This window comes from Drosophila eugracilis, unplaced genomic scaffold (genome assembly GCF_018153835.1).
Source record: "Drosophila eugracilis isolate 14026-0451.02 unplaced genomic scaffold, ASM1815383v1 contig_1197, whole genome shotgun sequence".
Taxonomy (NCBI): domain Eukaryota; kingdom Metazoa; phylum Arthropoda; class Insecta; order Diptera; family Drosophilidae; genus Drosophila; species Drosophila eugracilis.
The window spans coordinates 132,488-147,282 of NW_024571981.1; the positions used below are offsets into that span (position 1 = coordinate 132,488).

General features: G+C 40.9%; 3 protein-coding genes across 7 annotated transcripts; 2 read left to right on the forward strand and 1 right to left on the reverse strand.

Moving 5' to 3' along the window:
- Window positions 1-590: 590 nt before the first annotated feature.
- Window positions 591-5,361, reverse strand: LOC108102581 (chorion transcription factor Cf2). 5 transcript variants are annotated; one of them, XM_017207671.2, is made up of 4 exons: window positions 5,159-5,361; window positions 3,567-4,684; window positions 2,712-2,890; window positions 591-1,526 (listed from the first exon to the last, which is right to left on the reverse strand). In XM_017207671.2, exons 2-4 carry the CDS (start codon window positions 4,568-4,570, stop codon window positions 1,351-1,353), a joined length of 1,359 nt encoding a protein of 452 aa, XP_017063160.1. In that variant the 5' UTR covers window positions 4,571-4,684; window positions 5,159-5,361; the 3' UTR covers window positions 591-1,350. The 5 variants fall into 5 exon arrangements, with proteins under 5 accessions (XP_017063160.1, XP_017063156.1, XP_017063159.1 ...); XM_017207667.2 differs by having other exon boundaries at window positions 3,567-4,813; XM_017207670.2 differs by having other exon boundaries at window positions 2,796-2,890; window positions 3,567-4,813; window positions 5,159-5,360.
- A 411-nt stretch (window positions 5,362-5,772) lies between these two features.
- LOC108102677 (serine/threonine-protein kinase RIO3) lies at window positions 5,773-8,172 on the forward strand. Its single transcript, XM_017207818.2, has 3 exons — window positions 5,773-6,077; window positions 6,136-6,847; window positions 6,901-8,172. The coding sequence occupies exons 2-3, from the start codon at window positions 6,137-6,139 to the stop codon at window positions 8,017-8,019; spliced, it is 1,830 nt and encodes a 609-aa protein (XP_017063307.1). The 5' UTR covers window positions 5,773-6,077; window position 6,136; the 3' UTR covers window positions 8,020-8,172.
- A 4,081-nt stretch (window positions 8,173-12,253) lies between these two features.
- On the forward strand, window positions 12,254-14,032 carry LOC108102527. The gene is made up of 2 exons (XM_017207563.2): window positions 12,254-13,122; window positions 13,175-14,032. Exons 1-2 carry the CDS (start codon window positions 12,832-12,834, stop codon window positions 13,934-13,936), a joined length of 1,053 nt encoding a protein of 350 aa, XP_017063052.2. The 5' UTR covers window positions 12,254-12,831; the 3' UTR covers window positions 13,937-14,032.
- Window positions 14,033-14,795: the final 763 nt, after the last annotated feature.

The following is a 14,795-nucleotide window of genomic DNA, read 5'->3' on the forward strand; positions in this document are numbered from 1 at the left end:
TATATATATTACAAAAACAACTATAAGCTTTGTTTTATATCAAAAGTATCAATTATATAGATCGTTATGTTAATTTTTTTTTTTAATCTTCTAGTTTGGCGCATAAAGCTGTGTTGCGTTTAGCGTAGATTTCTCATTTCGATTTTGCCTTAAATACTTTTTGTCTTGCGTTAAAAAATGCAAATTTTGTAAAATTATTTTTTCTTAGTTATGCCTTTTTGTTTTGTTTAGTTTTATACAATCTCACTGTTAAGTTTAGCGTTTAACAAACAAAAGCAGCGCTTTCAACTTAAATAATTTAAAATATAAACAATGGTTAACATTCCTCAATAAAAACAAGCTAAAATGATTAAATCATTTAGTTAATTAAAAGTAAATAAATTTTTAAAGCCAAAACAAACGAGATCCTGCTCGTGTGCAAATAATTCAGAAATGACTAAAATATCGTCTTGCTTCTTCGCCATTTCCACTACGAGTTGAAATTTTGAAAAAGAAATCTTTTCAATTAAAATAAATAATTTTGTGTTGTTTTGAGTTCAAATAAAATAAGTTTATAATTTAAGAAATAATTTAAGTTTTGCGCGTAGACATGAGTTTTACCTTTCTTTGTTTTGCTGTTTTTTTCTTTTTTAGATAACATTTACAAACAAGTTTTAGGAAGTAGTAAAAATAATATTGCCACAAAGTATATGAGTAAAAAATATTTTCTCTCTTTATAAATAATAGATGTGTGTGTTTATGTGTGGTGTGTTTCGTGTTGTTTTTGTGGGTATAGCGCCGCGCGTAAGTGAGTGTGCGCTAAGGAGTCACCATATAAAATCTCATAGAATAACAAAATATTATATACGATATACAATAGGTGTATAAAAATAAAATTGCAAAACATCTACATAACCAAAGAGTAATAATAAAGATCAAAAATCGATTGCAATAACTTAAACATTCTACGAACTGTACGCTAATTTAGTACAATTTTGTTTTCTGTTTGTATATGTTAACCGAAAGAAAGTATCTAATTTTAGTAATTTAATCTAGCAGCACTGTGAAGAGATTTGCCAGTCGTTGGTTGCGTTGCATCCGCTTCAGTTAACTCCCGTGTATGTGTGTTTTTGTGTGTGAGTGTGTCTCGTCTTTGAAAAGGTCTTTCATTATGGGTTGCTCATCCCGTTTCCGCTTCCGTTTCCGCTGGCGCACCATCGCCCTCTTTCCATCTATGCTGATGCCGCTGCCGCTGCAGATGGCTTCTTTGGATCCGGAATCCGAATCGCCAGACGTCGGATGCGCATCAGCAGATGTTGGAGGAGCGGTTGGGTCAGGAACGACTATCTGGCGGCCACCGCCCGGCCTGCCCTAGAGTGGATGCAGCTTGGTCGTATGCACCGTTAGGGCGCTGCGTTGCGTGAAGCGCTTGTCACAGTACGGACAGGTGTAAGGCTTCTCACCAGTGTGCGTCCGTATGTGCTTGGTTAGGTAGTCCTTCACGCTGAAGGACTTCTCGCAGTACCCGCAATGAAACGGCTTCTCACCTGCAAAACAGCCAAAAATAATTGGCAAAACGGAGAAAGTTGGGATACTCGGTTAGCATTTGTCGCTAGCACAAAGCCAGTTTGCTTGGTGCGTGCAGTACCAAAAGTTTTGATTGATTTGATTTGATTGATTGATTGACTGAGTGGTTGATGTGTGGGTACAATAGATATGTATGCATATCAAAAAAGGTTTGCACGTAATCAAACTATATATATAGATTATATATTAAATGTGTATATATATTTGGTTGGTGTTGTTAAAATGCATTCGAGACATATTACGTAATGAGATGAGGCGGAGGGCGATACGGATTTGGATTATCATATTGCTTTGGTACCCTCACAGAAAGCTGGCAAAATGAATAATAGTTGCGGTTTTTGATATTTATTTCTGTGAGGGTATGTAAACAGTGACTCATACGATTCGTTATTGGTTGCTAATCAGAGAAGATGGCAAAAACTCAAGGCCCTGAATGTCACTTACTGGAAATGCAAAAATTACGTTATCACAATCTAAAACTAGACTTCATTCGAATCTATAATAATCAATCGAATTGAAAAGCTTTTTATACGAAGCAGCCTTAATCGAAACGGTTTGATGTTTATTTATAGTAAATCCACAAGCTACAATAAGTTATTGAAATATAAAGATATATTTGGCTGAACTTTAATAAATATTACTTCCTTACAGTAAATTTAATAGTGAAATCTGATTTTTAGCTGATTCCTCATTTACAAGCAGCCTTAAAAAATGATGCTCTAGTCATATTTGCTAGTTCTTAGGTCTTAATTTCAAGAAAATGGATCTTAGCAAGTGACATTTAAACCAGATCCTGATTATGGCTATTGGGTTTGAAAATTTTTGCCGCCTTTTTCTGCGTGCTTTTCTGCGCCGGCGCTGCGGCGGCTCGTGTCAGGATATCGAGCTTCGGCTGCGTCGCTGGCAGAGGTGAGAGATTGATAATTGGTACTGATTGAGATTGATTGATTGAGCGAAATTGTGTATGGCAAATGGTAATGGTCTTGCATACAGAGGTTTCTCTTTTTTGAGTATTGCTTTTTTTTCTCATCACGCTTAGGTGATAAAATACTGATCGATTGATTGGCTGAAGAGTCGATTGATTGGTTGAGTTGATTGAGAGCTGATTGACTGACTGAATTGATTTGAAAAATATTGCTTCTCACCCGTGTGAGTCGTTAAATGTTTGTTCAGGTAATCCTTAACAGTGAACGCCCTGCCACAATAGCCACATCTAAATGGTTTCTCACCTGTATGTATGCGAGTGTGCTGTTTTAGTGTATTCGATTGAGTGAAGGACTTGCCGCAGTAGGAGCACGTGTAGGGGCGTTCTTTGGGCGTGGCGCTGTCGGAGTTGCGATTCGGAGAGTGGAGATTCAGAGTTAAGAATTATACATATTCATATTCACAAATTAACGCGCAGAAACGGAGAAGAGAAAGATAGAGAGAGAAAGAGAGGGCGCGGAAGAAAAGAAAGAAATTCGAATTATATTATTAGTAACACTCGATTTAAAAATAAGTTGCAAAACAAACGACACACGAACGCATGGGCCACGTCCCAAAAGCATCGAGGGCGCGCCCATGCGCCCAGCTGGCCCGAAGGAAAACAAAAATAATATATATACAAGTGGTAAGATTATTAGGGTTAGCTTTGGCGATCACGCCGCCTCATACCCGAAGAGAAACCCACAAATAAACCATGGTTCTCTTAGAGCTGAAGCAGGGAAAGGCCTCAGAATGATTAATGGATATTCCGGCAACTATCAATCAATGTGGAAATACTAGGTAAGGTTATAAGATTTTACAGGAATAATTGGTTTACTTTTATAAAATATAAATAACAAGTTAAATTTAAAGAATTTGATTATAAATTTAAAATTTTGAAGATATGCAATCTACATATTTAAATATCTAATAGATCATAAAGGTATTTCAACACAGTCTAAATATCGCATTGAATTTTATGAAGAATATCATTGCCGGAATACCCAGTTTTTAGGATGCATATAAAATGGATTTACTCTGCTTCGCCTGAATGGATCTTGCGGTGCATGGCCAGCGTTCCGGGCGTCTTGAAGGTCTTCGGACAGTCCGGACATTTGTGTCGTATTTTATGCGCCAAATCGGCGGCCACTGTTTGCGTGCCGACGAGCACACCAGAACTGGCCGGGGCGGGAGCACCTGGATTCGCTTGTATGGCATAGACGGGCACTGAGTTGACAACATCGCCACTATCGCTTAGGCTGAGAGGTTCCTCCTTAATGATGACCTGCGGATGGGCCACAATAGCAGCACCATTGGCGTTCTTATTCAGTTTAACGGTGAGCGGTGGCACCTTCAACGCCACCTGGTCGGCGGTGAGATCCTGATCCTGTTGATGATGGTGCACCTGCTGCTGTTGCGCCTGCTCCTGTATCTCTCGTTGCTGCTGCCCCAGCAGTTCCTGTTGCTGTTGCTGTTGTTGCTGTTGGTGGTGGTGCCCCGCCTGTAATTGCTGCTGGTGGTGCTGCTCCTCGGGCGTCAGTCTCATATCACGGGGCGCCATCGCCGGCAACTGGTCGTCGGGCGTCACCGCCGCCTCCTGCTGTTCCATGAAGCTCGGCTGACCAGCGGCCAGCATAGCTGTGGTGCAGATGGAACCGCATTGCGTGCACTTGTACTCATTGGGCTGTTGGGTTGCCGAGTGGATGCCGTAGATGCTGCACATGAGACACCGGGCCAGGAAGGCGGAAGTCTGATGGGCCAACCGATGGTGTTCATCCAGATCGACGGCATTGCCGAACTTTTCATCACAATTGAAGCAGGGGTGACTGGGCTTGAGGTGTTGTTGTGCCTGCGGATGTCCTTCCAGCGCGGTAATGGCACCTTGGGCATTCAGGGTGACGCCGTGGCACAGCTGCATGTGTTCCGCAACGTGTTGCGGCCGCTCAAACTGCTGGTGGCACATGGGACAATAGTGCGCCGGGACGTGCACATTAGGATCCATGCTGAGATTAGGCAGAAAGGTGGTCTTCAGTGTGTCCATGTTCGCTATCACGGTGGCCACTTGGTGCGTGGGCGTGGCAGGGGCGGCGGTGGAGGTGGAGGAAGGGGGAGGCGGCGGTGGCGGCTGATCCTCGGGGCGTGGCAGACGCTGTTCCTGTGGATTCGTGGTGGACTTTATCATTTCACTTCCTCTGGTGGCTGAGTTATCGCTTCTTTTTATTTGTATCTTTTTGGTTAGTGGGCAGGAGCAGGAGCAATTGGCGGTTAAAGAAGGCGAAAGGCGCTGCAGGAGTAATAAAAACCATAATTACAGGCGGCCAAAAGCGGATGTTTTTGTTGGTGTGGGCGTATGTGTATGTGTTCGGTGTGTTTTCGAGTGTGTCTTTGGTCTGGGCAATCGCAAATTAGCAAAAACGAAATCGGAAATCACAAATTCACGAAATCTTCGCCCCGATCTTCTGCATTTGACCCCCAATGTCCCCCCACAGCGGCTGTGGAAGAAGAAGAACAAGCAGCAGCAGCGGCAATGCGTTCGAATTGAAAATTTTTTTCAGTCTGTCATATTCTAAATTCGGAATTCTATTTTGATTGCTTTTTCGGTCTCTCGTTTTGTTTCCATCTTTCTTACCAGCGCACTGAATATTTATTGCACCTTGTTGTTTCTGGCGGCCGTTTATTATTTGGTGTTTGGAGCGGGGGTGACGAAAATGCTAGGGCGGCCAATCAGTTTAGTAACATTTTCTCCTTTGTACAACAAAAAAACGTATATTAACAAAAAAAATTTTTCACTTTTATTATTATTTTTGGCGAAAAATGTACAACTACAACAAAAAGTATCGAGTACTGGCATCGATATCGTGGAGGGCAACGCCGCTCTAGGATTGTGTATCTGGCAGCCCCGCCGAGAAATAAATTGGCTATACTGTCTTATCGATATATTTTTAAGTCTAATAATAATTTCAAAAAATTTTAAATTTAAGGCAAGTTGGCCATGAACATTTTTTCTGGCCTTTTTTAACTTTATTAAACCTTTTTAAATTGTTTGTTTCTTTTAATTATAAAGGCATATATATCAACGTTCCATGCAAAATATATATAATGGTTTTTACAAAGTGTAAAATGTGTGTTGTAGATAAATGCAGCCTTAATTTACTTTGATTATGCTTAAAAATGTTTTTAGTGTTTTTTATTTTTAAATCTGCAAAGCTTTTGGTACACATTCTGGCAACGCTGATATCATGCCGATATATATTTTCTCACTCTGGCAATTCTTGGTCCTATTGGACGGGATAATAATTTCACAACCATTGAAAATCAAATTTTTTGGTGAAATAGATAGGTAATACTATTGCAATATAATTGCAATTGCCTTTCTTGGGAACTGCGCCTCGATCGCGCCTTAAATCTCACTGGTCCTCCGCCGCGGAGACATCAAATCCACCGCAACTGGTTAGGACTTGGACAGAGGCTTGTTTGTTTATAGACCCGAAAACTGCCACAATTACCACCGATATAGATCTCGATCCTGTCAAGCTGAGTGCCAAAAGGTTTGTCGAATTACATTCAAAATTTTGGTGTATATTACCGTCCCATTCAATTGCGCAGAATGTCGTCGCCATGGGTAAAAAACAGCGAGCCAGTTCAGCAGGTAAATCTGGCGGATATTATGTCGGAACAATATGCTCACAAGTTGCACGACAAGGAGGTGCAACGTCAGACGGAAAAGCTGAAGAGACCGGAAGAGGAGGTATCTTCCATTTGGGAGACCGGAACATCTCCGGCAGCTGCCAGTTACTCCAATGTGGCTGGCAGTTCGGGAAAGGTTCAAAATGATACTGAGGAATGGGAGGATTACTCTGCACTTCTTCATGACAACGGCATCCAGCCGGAGGATTTCGAGGTGCCGGAGGACAGCGATGCAGTCATTGCCCAGATGCTGCAGTCCCAGTTTGACCATGAGTACAACGAGGAGCTGCGTCGTATCGAGCGTCAGCAGAACAAGCAGTCCAAGGTCACAGTTACTCTCAACAAGTTCCTTCGCGACGGCGACGCTGAGTTCCTGCACGACACTGCCGAGGATGACTACGAAGAAGACGAGTTGGAGCAACTGAAGCGTGACTGGGATCGTTTCGAGGACAACGAACGTCAGCTAGATTCTATTCCGCGTTGTGGTTTCAAAGTTAACAAAGAGGGGGAGATGATAACCAAGCACGATCCCCAACTCTGCGCTGTTCGCAATGCCCAGAGGGTGATGTCTTTTCCGCCGGAGTTTCCCACCGGCGATGCTGCAGGCTTCGATATGAAGCTGTCAAACAAGGTGAGGAAGAAATATGTCAAGGAGATTCAAAGAGACTTCAACATACTTTCTAGGTGTTTAATCAACTGAGGGCTCACTCGCGACGTGGTCGCTCAGATAAACATGAAAAAGTTGCCACCGCTGAGATGGGTTTGGATGCCGGTACACGACTCCTACTATACAAACTGATTAACAATCAAATTCTGGAGCAAATCAACGGCATCATTTCCACAGGCAAAGAGGCGGTAATCTTGCATGCCAATTCTGATACGAATTACACAGGCAGCAATGAGCACGGTCACCAGAGTGGCGTGCTAATGCCGGCGCATCTTTTGCCCCGAGAGTGTGCCATCAAAATCTTTAAGACCACGCTCAACGAGTTTAAGCAGCGCGATCGGTACATCAAGGATGACTATCGCTTTAAGGATCGGTTTAGTAAGCAAAACCACCGTGTGATCATAAACATGTGGGCGGAGAAGGAGATGCATAACCTGATGAGGATGCAGGCCATCGGTCTGAACGTTCCTGATGTGGTGGTATTGAAGAAGCATGTTCTGGTTATGCGGTTCATTGGAGATAATCATAATGCTGCTCCCAAATTAAAGGATGCGCGGCTAAGTGCCGCGGAGGTTAGTTGCGCCTACGAAGAGATTGTAGCAGCAATGCACAAGTTATATAACGAGGCTAAGTTAGTGCATGCCGATTTGAGCGAATACAACATTCTGTGGTTTGAGGGGAAATGTTGGTTTATAGACGTTGCCCAGAGTGTTGAGCCAAAGCATCCCAGTGCCTTGGAGTTTTTGATGAGAGATTGCGGTAATATCGTAAACTTCTTCGAACGTCGCGGTGTGCCCAACATCTACACCAAGGAACAGCTCTTTGAGTTTATTACGGGTCTAAATGCAGAGGTGCACAATGCCGCCCAGTTGGAGCAGATTCATACGCGTGGAGCTTCCATTAACCAGGCCACTGCTCCGAATCAGGAGGAATGTCCGGACGCACTTAAGCCCCTGGAGTATCCATTTGAGCTGGCATGGGAGAAGTCACAACAGGATCGCGAGGCCACAAAGGCTCTTAAGCAAACTCAGGATGATAACGATAATGAAACTGACACTGATAAGGATCAAGAGAGTGATGCTAATGATAACGATATTGACGACAAGGAAAAGATCAACAAAACTGCCAAACATTAAAACTTTAAAAGTGTAGCCTGATTTCCTAATTTAGCTTGTAATTGATATTAACAGTTTGGTTACAGTGATTATATTATAATTTTTAAAATTCCAATAAAACATATGGTGGCGATAGTCAAGAAACTTGACTATAAAAGATCCTCAAGAAGGAAACAATTTTTTTATATATTTTTTTTTAAATGGTTCTAGGTTCAGTCAAACTAAAAAGGCCAGGGATCATTTATGACCTTCAAATCTATTGATTGTGTCAAGTTTATTCCGTAACAGATCTTTTTCTGTCGTGCTTCCACTTTGCATTTGTTGCACTATACTTGCTACGGATATGTCGTCTAATGGCTTTGCTCTTGAATTGTTATTAATCAATTGAGATTAATGCAAATGTCAGGCCTCAGTGGCCACACGCGCCACGCCCATCTTCCGAATCAGCTAACCCGGCAATTGAACTCATTTGGTGCGCAGTTTTTCCCATTAATTGGGAGATTTGTCCGTTCAATCGAATACCCCAATCAGACGATTACGAATAGAATTTCCATGCCCAGTGCACACGCTTCTGAATTGTCTATTTGTAGGAACTGGTGCATCTATCTATATAGTCTAGATGCGTTAGCAGGTTGGACTTTGTGAAATATAGTAGTTCAACTGTGACGTCAAAATCCAGTTGCGAGCAGTTCGGTGCGTTCATATGTATATTGTACTGTAACATATATGGATTTTGTTAGGTTCAGTGGATCATGAGATTCAAAGTCTGATTCGGACTCCCCTTCCTTATCAATAGGAAATTTATAAAAAAAAATTAGGTTTCTCTGTTTTGATGAAATAATAGCAAGAAAATTACAAAATCTTTGTAATGTAATTAAACCTTTTTGCTTTCAATAACCAAAGGATCTGTAGACAGGGTTGAGTTTCAACTAAATCGCTATTGAAAATGAAAACCGTTAGCATTGTTCTTCCGTTTCCGTTCCCATCTGCAATTTGAGTTCATTTTCAATTGATCTGATTCGCATTGCTTTTTGTTGTGCAGCCGTCAATCAAAATTGAACTTTCTTTCGAGCATCAGCACATGCAGCACTGCAGCCCCGTTCATTACTTGTTGTTTATTTGCGGCGTTTGCAAGTGGAAAATATTATTTATTTTTGATTTCTGATTGAACGCAGCACATTTGACGTTGGCAACAGCAGATCTGAAAAAATCATCTTCTATTAGCGGCTCCTGAAATTGTGATACGAGTGGCTATATGTATGAGATTATATATGTATGTGTATATGTACATATTAATGCGCATGTGGCTGAGTTTGGGTATATGTAACGCTGGGGACCCACACATAGATGCCATAAGGGGGCCCGACTTAGTCCGATGGTGACGCAGAGAAGAGAAAGAGGAAGATCCGAAGAGGCACAAAGTGGCGTGGGGATAGAAGTTGAAAATAGACGCACAAAAAAACACGAGTTTGAGCAGCCAACACAAGATTGTAAAAAATATACCAACGGATGTATGATTGTTTGTACAATACCCAATAAAACCAAAATAAATAATGGCAAAATAAATGTGTCATTTGCATTTGAAATGAAAAAATAAGTATATTTCGTGCACTCACACTGTAAAAATAAACTTAATAGAATTTTTTTAAAAACAAAGACATATTGATAAGGTTTTCAAAATTTAAACACAATGTTTTTTGAAAGATTTCACTAAAATTTTAAAAAGTAAAAAAGGTAGTTAGTCATTAACGGTTTCTAAGAAATATTACGAATTTCGAAAATGAAGTAGCACTTGAAACCAGCTTTCATTACTGCACAAATAAAAAAAAGCACGAATAACAAGTCAAAGCAATAATCATAAAGACAGCCAGAAAAAAGTGTGCAAAAAAGGCAACCGAAAGAGAGAGAAAAATACCAAACAAAGCTATAAACCCAGACATTGCGTTTGGATCATCAATTAAAATGTGCCAGGCATGTAATCAGGCGCTCCAGCTCGAATTCCGAACATCAATGTCCAGTCCCCGTTCCTTGGGTGAAAAAGTGGGCTGACCTAGGCATGAAATTAATTAGGCGCACACGGAAAAATATGTATGTTTTCGAAATATTTTTGATTTTCAAATATTTGTATAAGAAATTAGAAGGAGGGCACTTTCACTTCTTAAACTTCACATTATACAGTTATTATTGACCACTTAAAAGTAAATCTCCATTTTTTATGATCTAATTTTAAAGAAATTTCAAATTTGGGTAACACAAAACTTGAGAAAACCATGTGATTCCTAGACAGATAAGGTATTTTCTTCAAGTGTAGCGATTCGCTCACACACACGCGCCACTTGACAGCGCGAAGAGGTAGAGGCAGAGACCGAAAACTTCGAAGGAGGCTCGTCGTGATCTTGGGGCTGCTGCGCTGTTTCTGCCTTAGCCTCAGTCGCTGCCTCAGTCTCTGCCTCTGCCGACGCGATCGTGATCGAACTGACCTCAAGTGGTCGCTGCCGCCAGACCCTCCCCACTTCTCCCTCCATACTCATTCCTCCCCTCCGCTAGCACACACACACTTTCACACTCGGGATGTACGCAGACTGGAATTTGCGCGTTTAAAGTTAACAATTTATTTGCATTATTAATTTTCATGTTGGACCTACACCCAAAGAAATCTATTGTTAATGATTGGGTCTGGGTATTCCCTCTTTTCAAGATTAATTTCCCATTAAAAAAATGTTGAAAAGTAACATATGTACATAGACTGTTTAAGAAAAATACTTTCATAAACTTTTATTAAAATATCTTTAAACTAAATTTAAACTATAAAAATGCTATAAACTTAGGAGCTTTAAATAATTTTTAAGTTTTTTATTACATCATATTTTCTTAAACTAATTAATTTAGTTAATTGTATTTTCCCCAGTGTACATACGCAAGTTGGTCAAGCCAAGTCTGTCGTCTACACTTCTCTTCCGATGCTCGGCTTGGACACATGGACAGCGGCATCTTCTATTTTAGGTCTAACTTGTTAACTAGTTGCTGGCAACCGGCTTCAGTTTGCCGCGGAACGCGGGTATGTAATTCAAGTTAGCTACAAAAATAGAACCTTAATTTATTGTTGCCACCATTACATTGTTCGATCGTAGTTGGCAGTAGCTGCCCTTACATGGCTATATCATTTTCATTTTTCACGGTGGCGCATCCACACGCCCCTCTTTGCCTCGTTTCTGCAAGTTAAACGCTGACTTAAACGAAAGTGAAATCATCTGTGATCTAAGAGTACAGTAGTCCAGAGAATACAAAATATCTGTTAAAACATAAAAATATTTAATACCAAGTTTTAACAGAAATGTTAAATGCAGTAAATAACAGTAAAGTACTTAATTTTTTAAGTAATCGTAAATTTTAATTTGTTCTATTTATTGGCTCGTTAAATTTGTGAAAAAAGCGCCCACATATTTTGAATAGGTCTAGCGTTAAAGTGAATTATTCAGTTTTTATTATTATTTTCTATAAACTCTAAGCCAATTATTTCAAATCTGGGCTATCAAGAAATTCAATGCAACTTTAAGCTAAAAGAGTGTACACTGTCTGCTCCATTAATTGACTAGCTAAGCTCTTGCTGTATAATTACAAATTTTCTACCCCTTCATCACTACGACCCGAGTAAATTATTAGCCAGGCAAACAGCCACGCCCACTCCGTCGCCAACTACGCCCACGCCCCATCCTGACGCCAATATCATATCAATTTTAGGCCACTGTGAGTATTTCCAAAAAGAAAAAACGAAAATTCATGATAAACACTTTTGTAAACAAAAATTAATTGATGTTTTAGATAAAAAACCTTTCGAATTGTCATCGAAATTTAAGGCGAAAAACTGTTGCAAAAATGATAATAAAAATTGACAGGCACATGCTAATGAAGGTAAGCGTTCGCCTAAATGAACCTGATGAGGTTTATTAGGCTTTTGCTTGATTGCCGAACGAGCGGCGAGTACAATACAACAAATGGCCGAAATGGCCAAAAACGTGTTTCCATAAAAATCACCTCCAATATGTCCGTCACGTGAGACGATCGGAACGGATCGGCGATGAGTCAGCGACCCATCCGTCCCCGAGCGATTTCTATATATACAAATGTATATATCGTATATGTGTAAATATATATCCGCGGTGCTCATTAATAAACCGCAAACATATTCGCCGTCAGGTAAGCAAATGTGCACACATACATATGTAGGTATGTAAACTGGAGGCGTTTACCCTTGACCATGTTTTGACAACCAACATTACCACATGGCCAGCATCGAAGGACCGTTAGTATACGGGACAGCCCAATCCCGATATAACATAATCCGAAACAATCGATCTATTCTCCACTACCTGGTCAATAACTCACTTTTGGCATGTGCTGATTGACGGACAGATGTTTCCACAGGGGTTTCAATATACAATATATATATGTGTATGGTTACCTACATATCTACCTGGATCTTGCTGTGTTCAGATTTCTCCAGATTCTGCCGACTTGTTTACGAACGTCACAAACAAAACGTGGTAGCAAAATGGTAATACGAAGCCCTTCAAACGCGGCATTGCCAGCTCCAAAAACATTGGAATCAGTAATCGTAATGGGTTAATAATAGCACTCAGGATTTGGGATTATGTTTCTCTATAAGAAAATAGTTCAAACACTTTACATAACAAATCTCTTGATCACAAAAGGTTTTAGAATAGCATCAAAATAAATACAACTTATTTATTATATTTTAATAACTTTTTTGTTCACCAATTTTCTAACACAATCAAATACAAGATCGAAGTTTTTAAACAAAATTAATACAAGATGCCTTATCTGTATGGAATAGCGGACACCAAGTTCCTTCACCAGAAGGTGAAAGAGAAGAAAAAGGCCCGTACGGAAATGGCTCCCACCAAATTCCAACGGAATAAGTTCCTTCAGGGTTGTCCCAAATACGATAAGGAGGACATACCGATACAGTTCAGGACATCACCCGATACTCTCGTAGAGCTTTGCGCCTCGGTCGTGGACAAACTGCCACTGCCTTCTATTTATGAGTGGAATGACATGGACATCAGGCGTTGGATCAATGGCTACGGTTATCCTCAGTATATGGTGGGTATAAATGGACCAATTTGTGAACTATCCCTAGAATTTTCCTTCCTAGAACACCTTCCGTGTAAACATGATCTCGGGTCGTAAGCTGCTCCTGTTGGATGCCGCAGCTCTGTGTGCGATGAACATCAAGAACTTCGATCACATCAAGCATATAGCTTATGGCATCCGAATGCTGTTTCATTTCGAGTTGACCAAGTTCTCATCCAGTATTTCCCTGCCGGACGAGAAACCCAATGAGTTGTACCTGTTATTCCATACGCAGACCGGACTTAACTACGACAAAGTGCGCAGAAGTGATCTATACCGCAGAATGCAGATCCTTCGGGAACGGGCACGCAATCTGGACCATTGGGATCTGCTGTATCTGTGGTTGCGCCGCGAGCAGGAGCGCAAGTACAAGGAGCTGATCGGAATGGTTCCCCGCGCTAACATGTATAAGTGCATTAATGCGGTTAAAGAGCCGGAGAAGGAACAACCAGATCTGGAACTTGAAGATCTTATGTGCATGACATGTATTCCACCATGCGATTGTGATTGGACTGAACGGGATGTTCGGCTGCCGTGGCGACTAGGATGCCTATCTCCTGCTCTGGTCACCACAATGAGCAAGTGGAAGGCCTTGCAGGCGGAGTGCTCGTCTTGCATTCCGCCGTGCGAGTGCCGCTGGCCCCCGCGTTATTATCTCACGGGAACTGTGATCCGGTGTCTGCAGATGCGCTTCCCGGAGAAGTTTTGCCCCATCTTCGATGAGAGATATCGGGCTTCGCCGCGTCCCAGTCTCGTGGAGCGCTGGACCCGTTTCTCGATTTGATTTCATGATTCTGGAAACTTTAAATCTATTTGTTTTGTAGGAATGATTGTTGAAAGTAACTTCTTAAAAAGAATAAACCCAAAATTTATGACCGAATTTCAAAGTATTTTATGTATATATAAGATAAAGGTTTGCCTTAAAATCATACGACTCATTTCTGGGTTTTATTTCTTTTTAAAATTTTCAATTCTAAAATATTCCTTATAAAATGTAAATTATTTTCCCATATTAATTAGGAATTTCCATATTGTAAGTGCGATTAAGTGGGTTTGTTACTGACACTCCCAGACGTAAAGCTGTGCCCTATTTCATTTATAACGAAGTTCTGCTAACAAACATGTATTGAATTTCATCATATAAACAAAGTGATCTTTGTATTTCTAGCATCTTGAGCTGAATTAGGTAAACAAACAAATCTCTTTCCAATGAGCTATTAATCAACAAAAAATCTGTCAAAACAATGAGCGGCGGCAATAAAGTCTAAAAAGTGCCACAAAACCGATTACTTTGTATGGAAGCCATTGCTTTGGCAGCAGCTTTTGCTGGCTAATGAAAAAACTGATAAGTACTTTTGCCGACGCATCGGACATTTGTGCCGTTAGGGGGTTAAAACTATCCGTTGTGATTTGGCCCGATCGCATCTGGATAATGGCAGCTGGGCAATCGAACTGACAGCGCGTCGAGAAAGTAGGGAAAGGCGTCAGAGGCGAGGGCGAAAAGAAGACGGCGAATTAAGGTACAGCATAAAAATAAAATAAACGGCGCAAGAATTTGAATTTTGCATCCCACGAACAACAAAACGACGGACGTCAGCAGCAGCAGCAGCAGCAGAAACGACAGAAGCAGCAGCAGCGACAGC